At 37.4% G+C, this 22236-nt stretch overlaps 1 protein-coding gene across 4 annotated transcripts in view; it reads right to left on the bottom strand.

The window, feature by feature from the left end:
• SLIT2 (slit guidance ligand 2) overlaps nt 1-22236 on the bottom strand; it is a 250429-nt gene that overhangs the window by 227549 nt on the left and 644 nt on the right. For all 4 annotated transcript variants that reach the window (XM_085307492.1, XM_085307490.1, XM_085307489.1 and 1 more), the window contains exons 2-4: nt 20826-20897; nt 19720-19791; nt 3733-3804 (exon numbers count right to left, since the gene is read on the bottom strand). In XM_085307492.1, the coding sequence (XP_085163618.1) occupies nt 3733-3804; nt 19720-19791; nt 20826-20897 (216 nt within the window). The remainder of the gene's footprint in view (nt 1-3732; nt 3805-19719; nt 19792-20825; nt 20898-22236) is intronic.

The raw sequence follows: 22236 nt of genomic DNA, 5'->3' as shown, positions 1-22236 counted from the left end.
CGGCGCGGCACCTCCAGCGCCCCGCGGCGCCGGTGTGAGCGGCGGGATGAGGAATGATGTCGATGCGACCGGACAACGGTAACCGTAGCAACTGCAACCTGCAATTCCTGCCGAACCATTGTGCGATTTATTGTGGCAGGGGCCAAGGAGGCCAAGAGTAAAATGAAGCAGAGAACTATGGTGTCTGACACATCTAGTGCCGCACACTTTAATCATAGCTGGCAGAAATTAATTCAGGAGGAATTTCTGCAAGGGCCCCCCATGCAGGGTTTTGTTGCTGTCGCCGCCGCTGCTGCTGGTGTTCTGGCCTGGGCTATTTTTTTTATTATTATTTTTATTAATTCTTAGCTGTTAGGACTTTAACAAACACTCAATTTTGAGATGTCTGTTAGTGACTTGACCAGACTATACTAAGACTCCCCCCCCCCTTTAAAGGCAAAATTATTCATGATACATTTCTTTGTAAATATATTTACAGCAGAAAAGGTGTTTGATATACCAGAAGACAAGGAGCACATCCACTAGTAAGACTGGTCTTCTATGCAGAGCCAAAACTGCCTAACTTAAAGACAGGTCAGTAAGGGAACTTAACCTCATTCCAGGGCAAGAAAAGTAAACCAAAAGGCGCAAGCTTTGCGCAGGGAGTCCAGTATCCTGTACTTGCCTCTAGTGACGGTGTATTTTGAAACCACGTTCTCCGGCGGCTTTGGGTCCAGCACTCGCTATCCTGCGGCGAACGAACTGCGATCAAACCAGCCAAAGCAAGCGGCCAGGCGCTCGTGCMGCCCCGCCGGACCGGCCGCAGCACCTCTGCTAACGGCGCTTTGCCCCAGCGCGCGGCTCAGCCCACGTTTCTCTGCGAAACGAGCTAAGATTAGCACACCCCGCAGCGTTCTGCATGCTATTTTTAACGYGATTTCCTACAGAAACATTTATGCCGGAACACCTTTGTAGATCAGCTCTTAACGGGAAATCAGTTTACGCTTTGACTGGAAGTGTCCGTTTTAGTTTTTTTCCCAGGAATTTTTGGGGAATACGGAAAAAATCTAGGAGAAAGTAACCTGAAAGTTAATTCATTTAATTGTTTTTGAAAATCAAGCGTCTTTAGACAGAGAAAATTATGCACTGTGTCTTTTAAACTCTCAACCTATCGCTTTCCTTTACTTACACTTCCCATCTGTCAACAAGTGCTTGTAATTTTATTACACTGTCCTGTAGTTTATGCAGAGTTGGTATTATTTTACAGAGTTCTGTTAATGGACTGGATAAATGGTAATGCTATTTAAACTAGTCTCCTGCTCCAGCAAACACAGCTGCAACYGTACTACTATTTCTAGGCAAACATCTTGACCTGAACACGCAGTGCTCTCTCAACCCGTCCAAAGAGAAATTGGAGCAGACAGCAAAGGGAAAGCATAGCCGGCCGCTGGCGGCAACCAACTGTGTCTAATCATAATTCATATACAGTGTACCCTCTTTCTTTTATATTGCATTTAGGCTACACAACAAGCATATGTGCTTCTTCACCTGGCATCTCATTTACAGCCAAGGGTCAAATGGTAATTATTATTCACAGAAGCTCAATAGCATGGTGAAAACTTGCAGTACACACACTGTTTGATTAGCTGCTAAATGCCAAAAATAAATACTAAAACCAAAGCATATTATACATTTTAATGACCATGTTTAGAGAGCTTTAATTCTCCTTAAAAAAGGAATTGGATATAAATATGTATAAGCACACACAATAATACATGGAAAAAATCCCTAATCATTTTAYACTCTACGTAGTGGTCAAGCTAAATAAAATCTGAAAGCTGACTAGGAACATTTAACTCGCATCAATCCCTTTGGTGCCCTGACATTTTTAGAACATAAACTTAGTGTTAAATGAACCGAGATTTTCGRTATCACTCGTATTTTCTTTAAAACATGAATACATTATAACCAGACGTTCACTTTCATGGTCTGATCAACAATAACCCTTAGGCAGAGGAAATTTAATACTGTGAAGCCAGTGATCTCTTTCTTTCCACCATATATACAAGCAGTTGTGTGCTTTATGTCAAAAGAAATCATAGATCTGGGACTAGCATCTACCAAATATACAATTCTGAATTCAGTATATTCAAATACGATTTTGCCTGAAGTGTTCATCCATTCTTTTCCTGTGAATTATGGCTCATTTCTATTTTATATGAATTTAGRTAACAACCATTATAATACAGGTGGAATAATAAAATTATCATAAACTCCTTTCATTTTCCTTCCTGATGGAAGTAATAGTTCTATGATTGCTAATGAAAATTATAGAAAAAACTAAATTGTTAGTATATAAAGCTACATATGAATATATTGTAATATTGTAGGAGAGCAAAAATTTGTTTGTCAGAAAAAAAAGGTCTTCAGGAACTCCGGCCTAGTAATTTAACAACTCACTGCATCTACATGGAGTTTTGGAAACAAAAACCAATCAAAAGCAAAGGAAAGAAAAATACACAGAAATAAATGCGTACACCAATAATAGTCGTTTTCAGTTTGCCATTTCATATTAAGAGAGGAGAAAAGAACTATTATTTTGTAATACTAAAACAGAAATCAACTGAAAAATTAAAAGCTTCATTACAAAATTTGTTCAAGAACATCTCCATATATTGAAGTAGAAACAAATGAGAGGAAACCCCCCTTCCTTCACCTTCATCCATTTTCCTAGCACACATGGGTAAAGTCAGTAAAATCAAACCAATTTTTTTCAGTAATTAAGATATACAAATGCTTTACTTGCTTATCCAGATTGCTCTGGCCATCTAAATTCAATTTCCACAGCAGAAATCTCACCTGAAGACTAAACTGTGTTAAATGTGCGTGTATCTATGTGTATAATTTTAAGTGTCTGAATTYGTACCTCCTTTTCAAAGCCTGGTTAAGCAAATCGAGTTATATCCCTYATGCCATAGACCGTGACTGAAAGCTACCTTGAAATTTATTTCATTAAGCAAGCATATAGGTTTAAAAACAAAAAAAAGAACAAAAAAAGAAATCTGTATCTGATCTTCATTCCATGTTTACACTGCAACAGAAATAAGTGGATTCTCAAAAATGGCCAGTGAATCAGCACATTAAAAAAAAATGTAAAACATTATCAAACCAAAGAGGAGAATCAAAACTAAACCTCATAAATAAAAACTCTATCAAGTTAAGGCAAAGTATTTCATTCCCTCYGCCGAGTTCAAGTTAATACCCTTGTTTTCTTTGTGAGGGACCCAGGAGAGAGCTCCAYAGCCTACCATTCACCAATGCTACAATTTTTCTTGTCCAATGCGTACATATAGAAAAACAGAGCATTAAAAAAAAAAGTTCTTCTATAGTGCCGTATCACTGGGTCAGAACCTCCAAAGTCTTTTTTTTACGTCTTTTAACACAGGAAAAGGAAAACAGGARAAAAGTAAAGCTGAAGTATTCTTTCAACAAGACTTAATTTACAGAAGCAGGAATGGATGAAACAATGTTTTGTCACAGTCAAGGATCAGCATCTAGGCTAGAAGATTTTTTAAAAAATCTTGCCAAATAGGTGAAGAAAGTACTCAGCTTAAACAAACAAAAAAGATCATTAATATTCCTAGATGTATTTCAGCTTTGTTAAAAGCAAAACACAAAAGCCTAATACAAGACAGAATAACAGACCAACTCCAAATTTTCAAGAATAATGCTTATTAGGTTGTGCGTACTTACAGTCTGTATAACTTTGGCGTCCCCAGAAAGAGCAGTTCAGAAAGCAACTGAAGGTTATTTCTGTTCAGACGCCTTTTGAAAGAAAGAAAAGGTTGTGTTAAATACAAGTAAAGTGCTACAGTAAACATTTTGAGAAGGTATCCCTAAGCTCTAATATGCTGATTTTAAAGCACAGAAAGGCTATGCAATTCTGGTCCATTAGCGGAGACATGGTCCAGCAGTAAATTTACCATGCACTAATTACATTTTCTGGTTTCCCCAACTGAGTGTATTACCTATTTCATTTTATGAAAGATTATTTTGAATTTCTGTAGCGTGAATCAGTCACTAAGTTGGGACTCTACCCTGCACAAACAACTGGAAAACTARAAACAAAATCAGCAGAGTAACTTTTAATTCCTCAACAACTTTGTGTTCTTCCTGGTATAATGAAGCAAACAGGCAAATACTTTGTGACCATGAAAGACTGTCCAAAGGAACATTTATCATATATATGCATCACTAAATTAAAGCTATGACAGAATAAAACTAAAGATCCATATAATATATTTAGAAAAAAAARGCAAGAAAAAAGCTGCTATAGAAACCTTTATCAAATGAAAGTCACAAAATCAGAAAGTCTCAACTTGCATTTGGCATTATAGGTTTTTGTTATGTAATATTCTGTCTATATCTTTAAAAATATACTAGAGAATAAACTTAAAATTAGTTGTGCATAAGACACTGCATAGGAAAAACTACACTGGAATTGGAAGATGCCTATTTTTCTATGAAGTTTCYCATTGGACATACCAGCCAGGGTCCAACCCATTTAGTTTGAGGTGACAAGTTCAAAGCCTGCAATATCATACCATACCGAACAGTGCAACAACTAGCCTAAACAAATACATTCCATCATCTTGATTTTTTTAAACATACAATGCAGATTATTCTTTGCCAGTGTGTATAAACAAAAGCCTTGGGACCACAGCTGTACCATTCAGGAATTCAAGCCCAGAACAGGTTTTTGTATTGTTTTTTTGTTTGGTAATGCACATGCTACCTCCCAGTCAGGCAAAGCAAAGCTATAGGAAAAAAAAAATAAAATCACACCATTATTTCTTCTGAAGAACCTGAGCACAAGTCTCAGTTTGCAGTGTACAGTGATTAACATTATACATTAATTCTAAGACATTCTTAGATACCAGATAGCTTAGTACTATCTGATACATATTTTACCCCTACAGCAACTATATTATTGAAGTTACTAGACATCCACCTACACCTTCCACAAGGTTAAAAAAACAACAAAAAAATGTATTTGGACAGCATTTGGACAAAGAATTTCTTCTCTGCTAGTCTTAGGGGATGAATTCAACCAATTGAGTCCATTTAGCCTCTCATCAGAGCCTATTTTTCATACTACAATAATTGCTGCTGCTCCATTTAAGGCTCCTTCCAGTTTGGATAGAGAAAGTGAGAATGAAGGAGAACTGTCTAGGACAAAACCACTCTTTCCTCTTATACTTGTGTAAGGACTCTTCAAATTCTGATCCTGGACAATAATAGTCAGTTGAAACTGCAGATAAAAATCACTAATATTTCTATTTTTGTAAAGGTTCTATATAATACAAAAAAAAAAGCAATGTAGTACAAATAACATCAACTGATGATAAGGTTTGTCAGGCAGGCTGCCTCTGCTTAATGCAACAACAGTCTTGCAAGAACACACTGACCATCATTTTAAAAGGATTGTACAGGCCAAGTGTTTATGGTAGTAAGTAACTTTGTATACAAGCAGTTAACATATTAGATCAAGAGTTTCTGTTAGTACTTACAGTACTTGCATGACCCAAACAACTGAGTATGATTTCATGAACTGGACTTCATTGGAAAAGATTTTTTTTGAGACTAATAGGTAGCTCGATTGAAAAAATTAATACTATGAATTAACATATATGTAAGTGAATATGGAAAAAAGGACATGGGGTGAATTTGAAATACAAAGACAGGAGGTATAAGCACACACAAAGACTCCAGAAATGTCCCCAAGGTGAAATTTTCAAAACAGTTAGGAGAACCATATATGCTGAAAGACATGGCCAACTCCTTAGATGCATCTTCACCTCATGCTCATTAGATTAAATTTGTCTGAAGTAGTAGTATCTATGAGAAATTGGAATAAAAATGGCACAGATATGACCCCCTTCCTCCCCACAAGTTGAAACCTGAGGTAATTGCAGGTTTGGAAGAGCAAGGATGGAGCAAGGAATCCATGATAACAAGTTACACGGACCTACAGTTATTGTGGAGAAAAAACAAGAATCCTAACGCTTTCTTTCAGTATGTGTCAGCAGAGATGTCACTACAGCGAGCCATCAGACAGCTTTCCTCTTAGGACTGTACAAGAAGACAAGTTTCAGTTGCATCAACTGCATGCCACTTCTGAGAGAGCAGGTAAGTTCAAGGTACAGTACTAAAGAAACAAGGATGAGATAATTCCACATTGCTGCCTTTTGCTTTCCTGACAGAGGTAGAGAAACTTACTCGTTTCTCAAGCAGAGGGAGAAAACTCAGAATTAGTGACATAAGTAACAGAAAATGTAATGTAGAATCCTCTCCAGTATTTCAATATCTTGAACTGGAAAAACTGGTAGTGGTCAGAAATAACCAGATGACGGTCAAAGCACATAATTCTGTCAACTTAACAAAACTGAGGCACAATATAATTTATATATAATTTGTTTTTCTCCTATCACTGAATGCAGCTTTAGGAAGAGAACAGACAACCAACAGACTGACTGAGGTGAATGAGCTCTCCATGATTAATTCAAGCAAGCGCCACATACTATCTAAATTACATTAAAATATTTTAAGTACTTCAGCTTAAGGTTCCCAGAGCTCAGTCTTCCAAACAAAGTAGTAAAGATTAGAAAAGGATCTATAAAGTGAAGGGATGGAAAAAGCAAAAATATACTCAAAGAAATTGCAGCTTTAAGAAAGATCAGTTTAAGGAGACAAGGGAAATCTTTGACAGGTGGGTAGGTACAAGGAGTTTTTTTTTTTTTTTCCTTCAAGTTTTTGATACTAATGGACAGAGAAAACAAAGTAARTGCAGGCAAGTAACAGGCTGCTCTGAATTAGACAACAGTAAAGGTAAGCAAAAAATTGGCTGGATTTAAGGGATTTACGTACATCTGTGATGGCTATTATTGTTGATAAGGAAACCCTCTTCATTTGTTAGGAGTTCTAGAGAGCAGAATAGCTTTGCAGAAGCAGCTGCATTACCTAGGTTTTTCTCATCTTCTACATGGCACCAGAGGGTATACAGACCATGATCGAGTTACAGGCAGAATAAATTGTGGAGTGTGTCATACTCCCAAATAGTTACAGGTTTCCTAACACAACGAGGTATAGTCATGCTACCAGCGTGTCCTGATGTCCGTCTCAAACTCTCATGCCACAGTGACTTTAACTACCATCAGTCAAGTAGGGGAGCGGGATCAAAACCTAGTGAATTATAGTAATTGCAGATGGTATAACTAGCAGGTCCGTATGTGTTTCCACATTTGATTCCACTTTACTGCAACTTGCTTCTAATTCCACAGTAACCAGCTAGATAGAGCAAGGGAAATCCTTTTTCTTCCCACAGGGCCTGCTATCCTACCTCTTGTCTGAGAGGACTTTCATAACCAGGGGCAGTTCTAACAACAGGGCTTTGCAGTAGATGACGGTCTACCATGTGCACCACAAAGTAATTCAGRTTGGAAGAGACCTCAGGAGGTCTCCAGGCCAACCTCCTGCTCAAAGCAAGACCAGTTSTGAGGTCAGACCAGGCTGCTCAGGGCTTTATTAGACAGGTCTTGAAAACTTTCAAGGACAGACACAGCACAACCTCTCTATGCAACTTACTTGTTCCAGTGTTTTATTGTCCTCACAGTGAAATTGTTTCTCCTCGTATTTAGTCTGAACCTCATTTCAATTTATGCTAGTTATCTCACCACTGTGAAGAATCTGGCTCCAGCTTCTTGATAACTCCCATGCAGGTGTTAGAAAGCTGCTATTTAGTCCCCCACTAGACTTCTCTTCTCCAGGCTAAATAAGCTCTGGTCAAATATTCCCACTGAGTTCTAAGGCAATGCACCTTCTACTAGTGCACAGTAATTGTTCAAGTAGATGCAGTTGTAGGCACACACCCCCTAAAATAAAGCCCTTAAGGACATCTTTAGTACTGCTCTAAGTTAAATGCTGTTCCAAGTAAATTGCAAGTGAAATTTCATCTTTAATTAGAAATAGTCTGTTGCAATAAGTGCAGAGAGACCAAGAGCTTTCCAGAATCCAGAACAGGGCAAAGATATTTTATTTTACCTCCATTGCTTGAAGGATAGGAGGTTTCTAACTCACAAAAAGTTAATGATAACAGAATCCATTATTCCTCTTTTGAAGTTAGCCAGCATAAGCAAATACACTATACGTGCATAGTAACACATAGTACTGAAGAGCTTAAAAATTCTGCTCTTAAAGCAGCACATCTTCATTATATCCCCAGAGAAGACATTACTATCACATACTTAAAAATATCACATAAGATCTTTCTGCTGGAGTTCATTTGAAAAAAATGTGTAACCTTTAAAAGCACTAAAAAGGTCATCATTAAATTTCAATTTAATATGAAATAATATTTCAGTAAAACTGCTGAGTATTGAAGCAGCAGCACTTTGACTCACAATGCTCACAGCGAGAGACCCCACCATACTTCTCGGGCAGTTCTAGCAGGTTACAGGGAGACACACTTACTAGGAAGGCCTAMTCTAGAGTTAGGCAGTATGAGCTCAGGAAATGCAGGAGAATCAAGCTAAAAATAATCCAAGTATCTTAAAACAGAGAGCTATGCACAACACCCAAATCAGCTGAGACTGATTTACACAGATTTAACTATTAATCCCAGAAACTTGACTCTAAAGACATTAAAAGATAATAGAATAAATGATGTCTATTCCCTCTATTCCCCCAGAGAATGGATATCAAACTTGACTTGGACTCGAGTCTACAAGGAAGGCAAGCTTCATTATTCTTCTACAGAAGCAATGTTGCCATTTATCTGTCAAAAGCCAAGAACATCTGTGCATCACTCTCCAAAGCCACAGTCTACTGAACTTCAACGTACTTGGTAACTGCTGCCTATGAATGTGACTTGTGCAAACATGTCATCAAGTCAGAAAAAAGCCCCAAAACTAAGAGCKAAGTAAAAGATTGTGCCAGTTTTTCTGTGGAGATTTCTCAGCAAAGGCCTTCTCTCCAGTCAAACTACTCATGATCTCTGCTTAAAACCTAACAACACCAAGTTTCCTAGTTTTTATTCATGTGGTCAGTATCTCTGAAAAGTTCAGGGCTGTTATTACAATAATAGCAACTACACTACTTGAACCCTAAAGCATGTCCTATCCTTCTCTTTCCTCTCACAGGGCTACTGTCAAGTCTAAAATCATCACCCCTTGATCCATACATTTATAGAGCATAGGTTCTCTGTTCAAACTGATATTCTATCTGCTTCATCTAAGAGGCAAAGGTAAACTGAGCTAGGACAAATATCTAAAAAGAAAAGAGAAAGAAGTTAAGGCTGTTTTTTGGAGGCTGCAATTTCCCTTACAGTTTCAGCAGGGAGAAAGATGATGAAAAGATATTTCTACATATATCTGGCAATTATGCTTAAAATTTCTCCCTATAGCACCGAAAGAAATGTGGAAACCAAAGCACCGTTTGCTCGTAAGTATTATTACATATGAGCTTAAAGTTTTGCTGAGTGCAAGTCAAGTCAGTTCACACAAACATCAAGCTGTAAATGCACATGCAACCTAACAGGACCTCATGCCATGTACTCATGAGTGCTGAGGGAACTGGCCAGTGTCACTGCAAGGCCACTGTTGGTTATCTTTGAAAGGCTGGGGCAAYTGGGGCAGGTTCTGCAGGATTAGAAGCAAGCATCACTCCTATCATCAGGAAGGGCAAGGAAGAGCATCTGAAGAACTATAGGCCAGTTAGCCTCACCCTGATCCCTGGAAAGGTGATGGAACACGGACAAGGCAGCASTCATCATGGATTTACAAAGGGAAACTTGTGCCTGACCAACCTGATAGCCTTCTGTGAAGAGATGACTAGTTTGGTGGATGAGGGGAAAGCAATGGATGTTACTGACTTTAGCAATGCCTTCTCCCATAAAATCCTCATAGACAAACTGATGACATACAAACTAGGTAAGCAGGCAGTGAGGTGGACTGGAAACTGGCTGAACTGCCAGGCTTAAAGCATTGTGATCAGCAGAACCATGTCCAGCTAGAAGCCAGACACCAGCGGTATAACCCAGGGGTCAAAATTGGGTCAAATACTGTTCAACATCTTATTAATGGCCTGGATRACGGCCATTATGCAGGGGGAGAGTGGATGTCTCTGGGAGGCACTGGACAGAGTGCGCTGTTTGCGGACAATACAGAACTGGGAGGAGAGTTTGATACACCAGGTGATTATGTTGCCATCCAGAGGAACCTGGACAGCCTAGGAAATAGGCCAAAAGGAAAATGCCAAGTAGTGTTTGATGCCCTGGAAAAAAAGGAAAAAGTTTTGCTCAGTCTTGATGGAGCAAAACAAATAAAGATTCTCTGATTCATCTGGGGACACAAATCCTGTCCCAGGCAGGACTATCCTCATCTGTGAGATAGAAAAATCACAGTATGTTTAYTATGGTAAAAATTCACCTAGCTCTGTAGCAGTGAGAGAGGGAATCAGGCAAGACAGAACTCCAGCACTAACCAGGCTTATTTAAGAGATCACCTTTCCTTTAAAAGTTTACCTGTTATGAATTCAGCATAGTTCACTAGCAGGCCACTCAAATACCATAGAAGAAATACTACAGGAGCTAAGCAGTCTTGGCTTGTAGCAGACATAAACCACAAGGAAGAAAATAGAGTTATAGAACACCCTTGAGATAATATAAGATCAAGCACCACACAAGTAAAAATGGTCTTTTGGCAACACTTGACTTTTTTTTAAAAAAAAAAAAGGGGAGGGGAAGATGACCTGTTAATAGAATTTAGCTAAGGTTTGGGCAGATTATTTAGACAGCAGGCAAGAAGGGTAACTCTCGCAAATAGTGCCAGAGAGACAGCTACAAGCCTGAGTCACTGCAATACTTCTTCATACAAGTACCCTTCTGTAGCATCTGTACAGGCATGGTGCCAAACTACAAGCCAGAAAAGCTGGTACACTTTAAAAACTGAGAGAAGTGGCCATATTGGATCTGATTATTAGACTTGGCTATTATTAAAGATAAGCCAACACAATGTACTGCATGTTATGAAGAAAAATAAAACATTTCTTCTGATGACGTTTCAGACAGACTCTTCAGAGTGATATGAAGTAATACAACAGTATGAGTCACTGAAGCGACAGTCGTGTAGCCAAATCCTTCATGCAGTTTAAAGTTTTGCCATAAAACTCCAAGCAAATGTGCAATTTCTGGAATTAAAATAAGTAGCAAGTTATTTTAGATGTTATCTGAAAGATATGCTATATTCATATGAAGTGTGCTATGACAGACAACTTGCATTTTTACCTGTAGCCATCTAACATCAAACCTCTTCATTAAAAAAAATAAAATAGAATACATGAAGCTGCTGTGCAAAAGGTGAACAGTTTTAAAAACTATATATTTTAGTTCTACTGTAAGTTTAATATCAGTACTCTGTAGCATCATTTTAAAATGTTCTGAACACAAAATACCATTTGAAACAAAAGTGTTGATACAATGGTTCTGTAGAAACAGATTTGGTTTCAACATTTTGCAACAGTGCAAATTACCCATTTCAGAGGAAGCAAGAAAGGGGAGCATCCAGCAAACAATGTCACAAAGGATGAGCACAAAACAGATGTGGGAAAAATAAACAGCCTTCCTGCCCTGGAATTTGTAAAAAGGTCTGCAAAGAGCAAACAGGCCTTCTCACTGCAATTTGACTTCTAGACCTATAAAAGGAGTCCCATGAGAAACTAGGCTCTGAGGAATAAAATAATGTGAAGAAATAATAGTGAAAGTATTCAAGGCTTTCAAAAGGAAAACTTGGCTCTTGGACTTGAAGTTTTATCAAACATTTTGTATTATCCTGCAATTAAAATGTTGCTATATAAGCTTATTCCTACAGTTGCTATTAGAACACTATTTCTTTCCTTAAATACTGTCTTCAAAGACAGCCTTTGTCTATTTCTGATTTACCACATTTTTTTTCTAGAAAAAGATATTTGAAACTGCTTTGACAAAAGTCTGCTAATACAGGATAATTACTGTAGTAATTTTTTTTAAACTACAAATACAGGTGCCCCAGTACAATACTCGTAAGATAGCCTCACATTCCTTGGTAAGTGATTAGCACCGCAGGCTTCGTGGTCTCCTCCCTGTTTTAAGATGAGGAATGTGCTATGTGTTGCCCTTAAACTAGGTAGGATTAGCTAAGAGAAGGGTTTTTCACATCCGTGATTAACAAGGAATAACTGTTCACCCCCTTCAGGGCTGTTCAAAAACCTGAACTCATTACTCTTCCGCTACCTATAWCACAGGCAGGAAAGTATTAACCCTTCCAGTGCTCTCATTTTCACACCAAAACTAAGCAGGCGCTTAAGTGTCAATGCTTTCAAAAAGGAGTGAACCAAAAACATTAAATATCCTAAAAACATACAAGCACATACATGCACACATGAGGTCTTTATTAGGCAGTCTGGCCCAGATCTTCAAGGCTGTGGTAGTGAGTCTGTCCAGCATGTACCCCAAGAAAAAAAATAATAAAAAAATAAATAAATCTAAGGCTTCAGTAACAAAACTGTGCTTGAAAAGAGCAACATACCAAAATAAGATCAGGAGTCACTGAACAAGGAAGTCAGACTAACTTCTAGCTAAAGATCTAAGATCTCATTGTGACCTGAGGTCTTCCTCAGTACAAGTTCCTTTCAGGTAACAATTTTGCTGCACTTACATAGGATAAYGTCTTACTCCAGAAAGAAGCCCTTTTCCTTCAAGCTATTTGTATAGTCAAGCACGACAAAATGAAGTATCTTCCACGGACTGACTTTCTGAACATTCTTTTACCTATTACAGGAAGGTAAATGATTTCTGAACAGTAGCAGTGACTCAACCGCCAGCATAGCTCATTCCACCACTAGCCCTAAAATTCCACACCAGCCTTTAAACTTCAAATCTAAGCCTCCAAAAAACAAAATAAATAAATAAATAAATAAATAAATAAATCAGATCATGTTAAGAACTGTCTGACTGCTGTTACAGTCAAATTTGGAATATCTGACATTTTTTCTAGAAGTCTCAGCTCCCAAAATTTTATTATGTAGCTGTGTGGAAGGGATACCTACAATTTTAAGAACTTCTGCAACAGGAAGGCTATGTTCTATCAGAAACTCAAAAAGCAACAATGCAGAAGAGAACTTAGTATTTTAGAATTGACTTCTAGACACAGATGACGTTAGTTACAAATGTTAGAAAATCCTGCTAAACCTCTTAGAAGTTACTAGTTTTCCTACTTAGAATTCAAGTTCTATGGGTAAAGCTAAGCAAAGGCTTGGATAAAACTACAACCTCATGCCACACATCAATACATAATGAAATGTTAGGACATAGCTTTAATCTCTGGACAGCATGTTGTATCCTACTAGTAACAGATTAAGTTGTATTTTTCTAGGATCATTATTGTGAAAGTTCACGAGGGTTTGTTTCCCCTCATGCAGGCTGTCAGTTTATGGGAAGAAGTGTCAAGGGGGAATATTATTCTTGACGTGAAAGAACATACACGAGAAAGTTACCGTGGCCTTTTTCTAGGCTGGACAAAATCGGAGCTGTTCTAGTCTGCCTGTTGTGTAACAGATGTTAATTCCCTCTCTAGTTTTCCAGTCCTGATGGGCAGTAATGGCCAAGCCAAACTGTATTTGTTTTTATCCTAGATACAGCTTTATTTCTTACTTCATCCTGCTGTTCATGTTGTTGTAGGACAAGATGCTCTATAAAGCCCCATAAAGCCCCACACATTTCAGAGGTTTTAGTAGCTCATTTTGAGTTTTACTTTTATAAAAAGCAAAAGCTGCTAACACAGCCGATATTCACCACATTTATCAGAGAGAGAGAGAGAGAGAGAGAGAGAGAGAGAGAGATGAGAGCCCAAAGAGCTAACCCTAACCATGTAACAGAGGAAATAGAGCTGAAAAGCTTTGTATTACTGAATCTTATATCTCTGGCAAGATGAATTCATATTTAGATTAGAATTAAGCCCTTGCTACAGAAGCTGCAAACATGGCTTTTTCATATAGAAAAGATATCCAAASAGTACTTCATTTTTTTAACTGCACAACAATTTTTTTCCTAGTTTTTCCCTTTATACTTCTCTTGTGTACATCTACAAGTTTCAAATTGTTCACATATAGCATGAACAAAACTCTTATAACTTTCAGTAGTACTGAGTCAAATGTTTACATTCCTAAGTAAACATCCCCTTCATAAAATAACTTTTAACAACTTACTGTTATATATTTGTGGGGGTATGTAGGCCCCAATAAATAACATGTTCCTCAGTTTGATATTTTAGAAATGTGTTGCAAAAATTTAGAAGTAATTCATGAACTGTAACAAAACATGCAATTATTTAAATATTTATCATTACTTAGTGATAGGTTAGTTTTATGAAATGTGGAAATTCAACAYAGGCAGCTTTCAGTTTAAAAGCCATTTCAAGTATCAACTTGAAGTTCAACCCTTAAAACATTCTTCTTGAGCTCAGAATTTTAGAGCTTACTTATTCAATACAATCTTTTTTTTTTTTTTTTTAGTATTTAGCTCAGAGACCAATTTTCACAGATTACATTTGTTACAGAACCTGTGAGAAAAGTATTTTATTTCTATACTCYTTTTCCATATAAGTGTTTACCTACAAAGATAGCTCTTTAGAGCTGTTAAGATAATACATAGACATTTTAGAAATAAATACTATTAATTCAGTTACGAGCAGTGTCCTGTTCAGCCTGGAAGTTTTGAGCCCAAACAAGTAACTTTTCTCACAAGAGAAGTCAGTGGGGCAACTCATGCAAACCAAGTTCAGATGGTAAGTGCAGAATCAAATCCGTTAGCRTTTTAGAGGCATATTGTTGCCTCAAGGGATTATTTACAGGTACACGAAACAAAATCTGTTAGTTTTCAAACTCCTGCTGCAATCCCTTCCTATTCGGATGTCTTTCGCATTTTCAGCATAGTTTTAGAATGAGCATATCTGGTGTCTCAACTAATAGATTAGAAATATTTTTTTAAAAAACTAATGATTTAATGATAGGAACTAACGTTCCTATTAGCAGACAAACTTTTTTCCTAAATGAAAAGTTAAYTGCTCTGCTACATAAACAAAGCAACTCAAAACAACTGTTTTTGAGTGGTACAAAGAATTTCAAGGAAGTTTTAGACTTACGAAGCTCATAGTAGAATTGTTTTGTGTCTACAGCAGCTGTCTTCAGCCAGATTTTATACTTCCCTCCAGGTGACAAGGGCTTGTAAAAACACTAGGGTATTTCTAGCAGTAGCTGCAAGACCACAGGGGAAGGTGATGGTGGTGGTGAGGGGGAGTTAAAAACAAATGACTGTACTTCAGCTCTTTTTTTCCTCTCAGTCCAAGCATTAGCCTTCAGAAAATACAGATCTTCAGGTCCATCTTCATCTYGGTTTTTATAAGACTTGTTCAAACTATCTGAAACATCGCATCTCAGATGACAGCTTTATAAAACAATAGCAGAAAGCATCAAGCATTTAAATTCACATACAAAGGAATGAGAAGATTATTGAATGATGTTTTGCTTCTCAAAATAGGCAGTAGTCTCAAGAAATTAAGCGTTCTGGAAATTCTCCATACTTCCTACTTTCCAGCGAGGAAACACAGAAGAACCCACCACAGATACGTGGCTGCAGTCAGCGTAAGAGAGGTTCGGGGACCGTAACAGGCCAGGTCCTGATCCTTTCTTTATGGGAGCTGCCATGCAGTAAGCAGTCACACACAAAGTAGAACCATCCCCCCCCCCCCCAAAAAAAAAAAAAAAAAAAACACACCCCACCATATGAACATGGGCTCATAATACAAGTTACTGGTCCAATATAAAAAGTCTGACAAACATTAAATAGAAGATGGACAAAAATATAATTAATCCAGGAGTTTCCACACTGCTTCAGGATGTACACAAAGGTACAAGCTGTCCCATTCATTGAAAAATAGGCTGTACATACTGAAGTTCAAAGAGTTGTTTCAGCAGATGGAGCACCTGCACACCACAACAGCACGTGCCTTYGGCCGTTAAAAGGTCGAGCTTCAGAAAAAGCCCACATTCACGTCAAACCTACTAGCTCCRAGCCCGGGCAGTGCTGTACCAAATGGGAGCACAGCTAGGCTGGGCCTTCAGACAATCCTACCAGGGATTATAGCTAAGCGATGCATGGCTGTGTATACACATTTATTTTGCTGAAGACTTCTCAGAAATATGCAGCTAAGGGCTTACAGCAAAGTCACATTTGTCTCCACTAGTGTCTCTCCAGCAACTGAAACTTGCACAAGCCTACAGCTGATTATGTCTCTTGTTTCCATCTTGTTCCCTCCCCCAGTTCTTACCCAATAGGTGCTGCTGTACGAACATCTATTGCTAATTGAAGATTTTTAAAGTTTCAACAGGGCTGCTGTAGTAACACACATTACTGTAACAAGTGTTTATTTTTGTTTTGGTTTCCATTACATTTCTACAATTACACTGGTATGACACCAATTCCTGCCATGGGACACACTAGGTCTAAATAGCTTTATGTACATACTACATACTACAGATTTCTTGTTGCTTAATTAAACTACAGGAGAAACACTTCTAACCACCTAAGAGAAGTGTACATAGGTTTAATCTATTCCTATCTTAAGTAGCTTTCTTGGGAAGAGAAGGTTGAGTTTCCTCAGAGACTGGATTTGGTAAGTGCTTCAGGTCTTCAGGTCCCGCTTCATTAAGAGGGAGCTGAGGATATTCAGTATTTTGCATGATCTGATCTGCAAATCAGCATTCAGATAAAATTACTGAACAGTTGCTTGAAAGTCAGTAGTTGATGCAAACAGAAGTGTCTGAAAACAGAAGAACTGAAATTCCAGTATTAAACAAAAACAAAAAAACCCACCACCGTTACAACCTCCAGGAACTCATCTTTTTTTCAAGAGGGGAACTGTTGTGCAAGTCTGCTCCTCACTTTTCAAGGACAACTGAACTACAGGCAATATACTTGAGAAGTTCAGTCTGTATATCTTGGCACAAGATATTCTAATATAAGCAATATATTACATATAAACAATTTTATAAACCAGTCCAATTTATTTAAGTTGCAACAAAGGCKCTCTTAAACCTTCCATTGGCATGCTAAATGGACTGCATCAGGTATTCTTTTGACAGTAGCTTGGCTTGCTCTATAAAATGTGGCATCCTATACTTAAAGCTTGTTGCTTAAGAGGGGTGAGGGGTAAGTATAAAGTGCTTGCTATTCAGTGTGTAAAAAAAAAAAAAAAAAAAAGAAAAAGAAAAAAAAGAAAAGAAAAAGAAAAGTTCTTGAAGGAAGTATCCACAAGTTTCCCGAGAAATCGTTTTGAATTTCAGAATCCCAAGGAGATGAATTGGCTGTCAGAAAACAATGCGCCTTCATCAGATGGACTTGGCAGTTGTAAACAAGAGGAATTTTCTCAGCTTTTCCTCACAAATATGAAATATTTGCTCTTAGCCAACAGCTGGGGCGGTTTAAAGACATCCTGCATATATATTCAAATTACAAGTCACCCACACACCTAATGCTGACTGAATTTCTGCAAATTAAAAAAACCTCTGACAATTACTGGAGCAGGCAAAATAATTCTACAGACAAAGCAGAATCTAACTTTATAGGTCTTTTAAAACTGATTAGCTTCCAAAAGTCTTGGTTTGCCTACTGAGGAGACAAAAGTAAACCAAAATCATAGCCTCATTTACCAGAATTCTCATCAGAATTATTATCTTACAAAATTGAAAATACCTATTTTTCCCCCCTAAAGATTTTAAAGATTTATCAAGGCAGAAAAACTTAAAGGAAATACCTAACCAAAATCCCCAAAATCATAAAGGCAAGATGTTAGCATTTCTCATTTTTTGGTTCAGACAAACACATTTTAACCACTAAAGTTCAATTTTGCTAATTCTGCAATTCTATATTCTACTTCAAGTCTTATAACTTTAAGGCATTTAACCATAAGTTAAAACAATATTGTTAATAAATCAGGTAATAGGATCTTGCATCAAGATACTCAAACAAAATTGGTTATGTATTGTTCTAAATTTAGCAAGTATTTTATATCTCAATGACAAATGACATTCACAATGAAAGCATGAATGTCTGTTAATGTTCCATTTACGTATACTTATTCTTGCAATATGAACTACACTGCTGTTAAATTTTCTAGTTAGACCCTATAAACCAAAATTAGGAATGTACATATATTACTCCAAAATACCCCTCAGCAGGAGAAGCTGTACTAAATCTCTATACTTTGTACAGAGTTTAAAACACCTTGTAAGAAAACATTGCATTAAGTTTGTTTTAATATGCCTTTGAAGAAATTCTGACTATGCATTTCTGAGAGAAGTCTCATTTAAAATTATTCCAAAAATGTTTTACTACATAATGACATTCAGTTTTTAGATCAAAAATTACATTTTGGGGGTAGGGAAAAAAGGAGGTAATTCTCAAGCACACGATATTTCAACCATTATGGAAATATCATAATTCCATTGGTAGTTACTGTTTCTTTATCAGCTTTATATCTATCTTTACATGAAACTATTGCCAATGTGGCTTTTTTAAAAAAAACATATAGCAATTGTGGATACAGAACACAAATATATTAAGACACAAAAATGAGACCAATGCCAATTTCTACTGGATAAAGTAGAAATAGCCTTATGAAGTTAAGGATGATTTCTCTTGGTGAATGAGAAAATAAACAAGACCTTGGAGGCACGCTTAAGGAAAAGGTGATATAACAAAAATGCAACAACTAAAATAACTGAAAAAGATATAACTCTGCAGTTTTACATGAGCAGACATTAATACAGAAGATTTCTTAGACTTTTATAGCTCCAAAATGAAACTATATCCAACTACCATTATCTTGCCTTTAATACTTAGTATGATTTGTACAATATATAAAAAAATCCAGGCGCAGCAAACTAAAAGCATGCACTGAAAATTAAATAAGTATTATAAAAAGCTATATGGCTTCAGGAATTATATTTTCTAACTGTACGTCCTATTGCAGCCAAGCAGGTGTTTACACTTCAACTTCTCCAGTCAAGATGCTCTTTGCCACTTCATTCTCCCCCACACAGCCCGATCTTTTTTTAATGGCCAAATTCTATTTGGTTTTTTTTTTTTTGAAAGCTAAAGGTCAGTATTTTTTTCCTAAGGCTTCATGAAAGCTTTACTCAATTACTTTTATATGAAAACTAGTATAGGGTTGAACTACTACCTCCATACTGCACATACCAAGAAGATACTTTACAACTAGCAGTTACTTCCAATAGGACTTTATAGGAAAAAAAACAACATTTCCAAGACTAACATCCCACACTGTACCTAAGAAAATAGGCTTTTGTAGGTTTGTTCATTTTTGAAATAAATCCTTGTGTATTCAGGGGAGAATACTGCATAGCAGTCAAGCAATCTCCAACAAGACAAGTGCCATTTACATTTCAAATCTGGTCTGCTTGTCAAAGATTCCCCCCCAAACCCGTATACATGGTCTGAGAATTTCTTACTGCTTATGTTTCTCAATAAGGATAAATGTTCAAGCTGGGGGGGGGAAGGGAGGGGGAAAGGTCTGATAGCCTTAACATACAACTAATTTTCTCATATAGGATAGAATTAGAAATACTTACAGCCTCTCCAGTTCTTTTAAATCCTGGAACGCTCCTCTTTCGATAGTACTGATCTTATTCTCCATGAGCTGACTGAAACGTAGAAATTTTTATACAGAAGTTTTAATAGCTCATCACTTGTTGCATTAACACTAGTCATTTAAAGACAATGATGTTTTCTTTAAAACAGTGCAACTGTTACTCTGGAATAATATCCAATTTAACATTTTGGATCCTTGTTATCTAACCCTTTACATGGGCTCATATACCCTAATAGAAGAACAAATCCTCTTTAAAATACAGGAAAAAAACAGAGATAGTGCACTTACATAGTTAAATAATTTAAGAGTCATAGATTAAAAAATAGCATTTATGTACGTGTATACATAAGCGATACACAAGTATCACTGCCCTTCGGCAAGTTTTAAGACTCCAGTTGAGCAGCACGAAGGAGGAAAAATGAAACAAAAATACCTAACTGGTATGGTGGAAAAAAAGCATCAGTAAACATGGCAATAGTTTTATTTCATTTAGAAAAAAGTAAAATATACTAGTCTGATCAACAGAGAAATGGTTAGGGATTTTTATATGATTAGTCACTCAAATAAAATAACCTTGAAAAAGCTAAGAAAAGCTTCTGCAGTATTTTAAACTCAGTATTACTTAGATTTTTCCCTCCCCCCAATGATAACTGCTGAAAACAAAGTTATTTACAGAAATAATCCAATTATTCCCTGGTCAAAGGGAACTCTTTTACCCAGAAACTGTAAAATCTGAACTATAATTTGTTAACCCTAAACTGAAGCCACTCCAACAGTTATTAAACCAATTTTAATAACTCTTATTTTTAAGCTACATGCCAATTAAAAAAAAAAAATCAACTTATCTTGCAGCCTTAAAGGGATATTAAAAAAATATACAAACAAGATGGCTTATATGACATTTGCTAACTTTTTTAATATATCTGTAATATGGGAGAGGGTCAATGAGTTCAGCTGCAGTAGCACAGTAAYGAGAAGGCGATAACCTTTACAGCTTATTAGCTGAAAGATAACTTCAACAGTTTTCACAACATAGGCTGTAACATTAGTCCTAAAAGGTATCACTGATAGGAAGAGAAAACTTACAGAACTCGAAGGTGCCTTAGACCAGCAAAGTCGGTCTTGGTGATTCTTGTGATGTTATTTCCATTAAGATCCCTAAGAAGAATAATTTATAAGCAGCACAATTAAACATTCAGAGGTTATTTTATTTTTGKTTTKTTTGTTTTCATGGGCACACTATTTTTGGAAGTTATGAGAACTGAAATGAACCCACTGATCCATACCTAAGACTAACTCTGTGTGAGTTCCATATTTTCAAGTGACTAAACGAAGGTTTATCTTGAAAGCAGTAGTTTAAAACTTTGTAATAAGAGACTTTCACAGAATCTGTTCTGCCTGCTGTTACGTAGGTTATATTTATGTCTAATGCTACTGAAGAACTCAATCTTGTCTGAATGTTGGTTATAATTGCAGTTAGAAAACCACTAGTTACAATATATTTGGGACAGTGTCCGTTAGGTCTACAGATAAGAGTTACAGAAACTAAGCAAGCAACTGAAATGAAGAGCATTTTCTGCATTTTAAACACCTTTCAGCTTTTTTTAAGTATTTCTACAGAAGTAGAACATGACTCAACTTTCCATAGCAAAGATTAGTYTTCATAAAATCGTGTTTACCCTCTAACAATCTCGTGTATGTTTGAAAGCTAAACTCTTTGCTCTCAGCACATGAAGCTATCCTAACTGCAAAATGCAAAGCATGTTCAGAAGCAAAAACTGTATTTAGGCCCTAAGATTTCTGTTCATACTTCAGCACTACTCTTTCCCAGAGCTACTTGTCCCTCTTTCAATGCATTTTGAGTCAACATATTAGCTTGCCTCATTTGCAATCACCACAAGTAAAACCAGACTTTGCAACTCTTGAGGTAAGCCATTGGGAAATGGTTTTAGATGGAAACTACCCTAACAATTACAGGTCATTTCTAATGTAGTTAGAAAAGAGAATGTCTTTTTTTTCCTGGTGGTTTCACCACATGTGGCAGGAACACCACTGTAAAGAAACCACGAAAGTTTCTGCAGAAATCAGCGTCCCTTACACTCTTCGTTTGAGTGAAATCACTTGAGACCCAAGTGTTCACACTCAAACGTTTAAATGTCCAAAAAAAGGGGGGGAAAAAAAGAGAAAAAAGGCAAGAAATAATGTATCTATGTCTTCCTCCCGCAGCCCCTCCAGAGATCCAGCCTGATACTCTGAGCTATTTGACCTCATGCCCGCTCGCTCCCAACCCTGCAAAATGCCCTAGCCGGAGGATGCAGGGACGGTCTCAAAGAGCCGATCGCGGGGTGGGGGTGCGGGGGGCTCCGGCTGCGGCACAGCTCGGCGCGGGAAGGCTGCAGCGGCGCTGCCCTCGCGGCGGGCGGGCGCTCGTGCCGGGCAGAGCCCCGCGGGGCTGCGCCCTCGGCCGGCACACGAGTGTCATCCCAGGCACTGTGCG

Source organism: Rhea americana, unplaced genomic scaffold (genome assembly GCF_003343005.1).
Source record: "Rhea americana isolate MKP2758 unplaced genomic scaffold, rheAme1 scaffold_26, whole genome shotgun sequence".
NCBI lineage: Eukaryota > Metazoa > Chordata > Aves > Rheiformes > Rheidae > Rhea > Rhea americana.
This window is presented reverse-complemented; position numbering and strand designations above follow the sequence as displayed.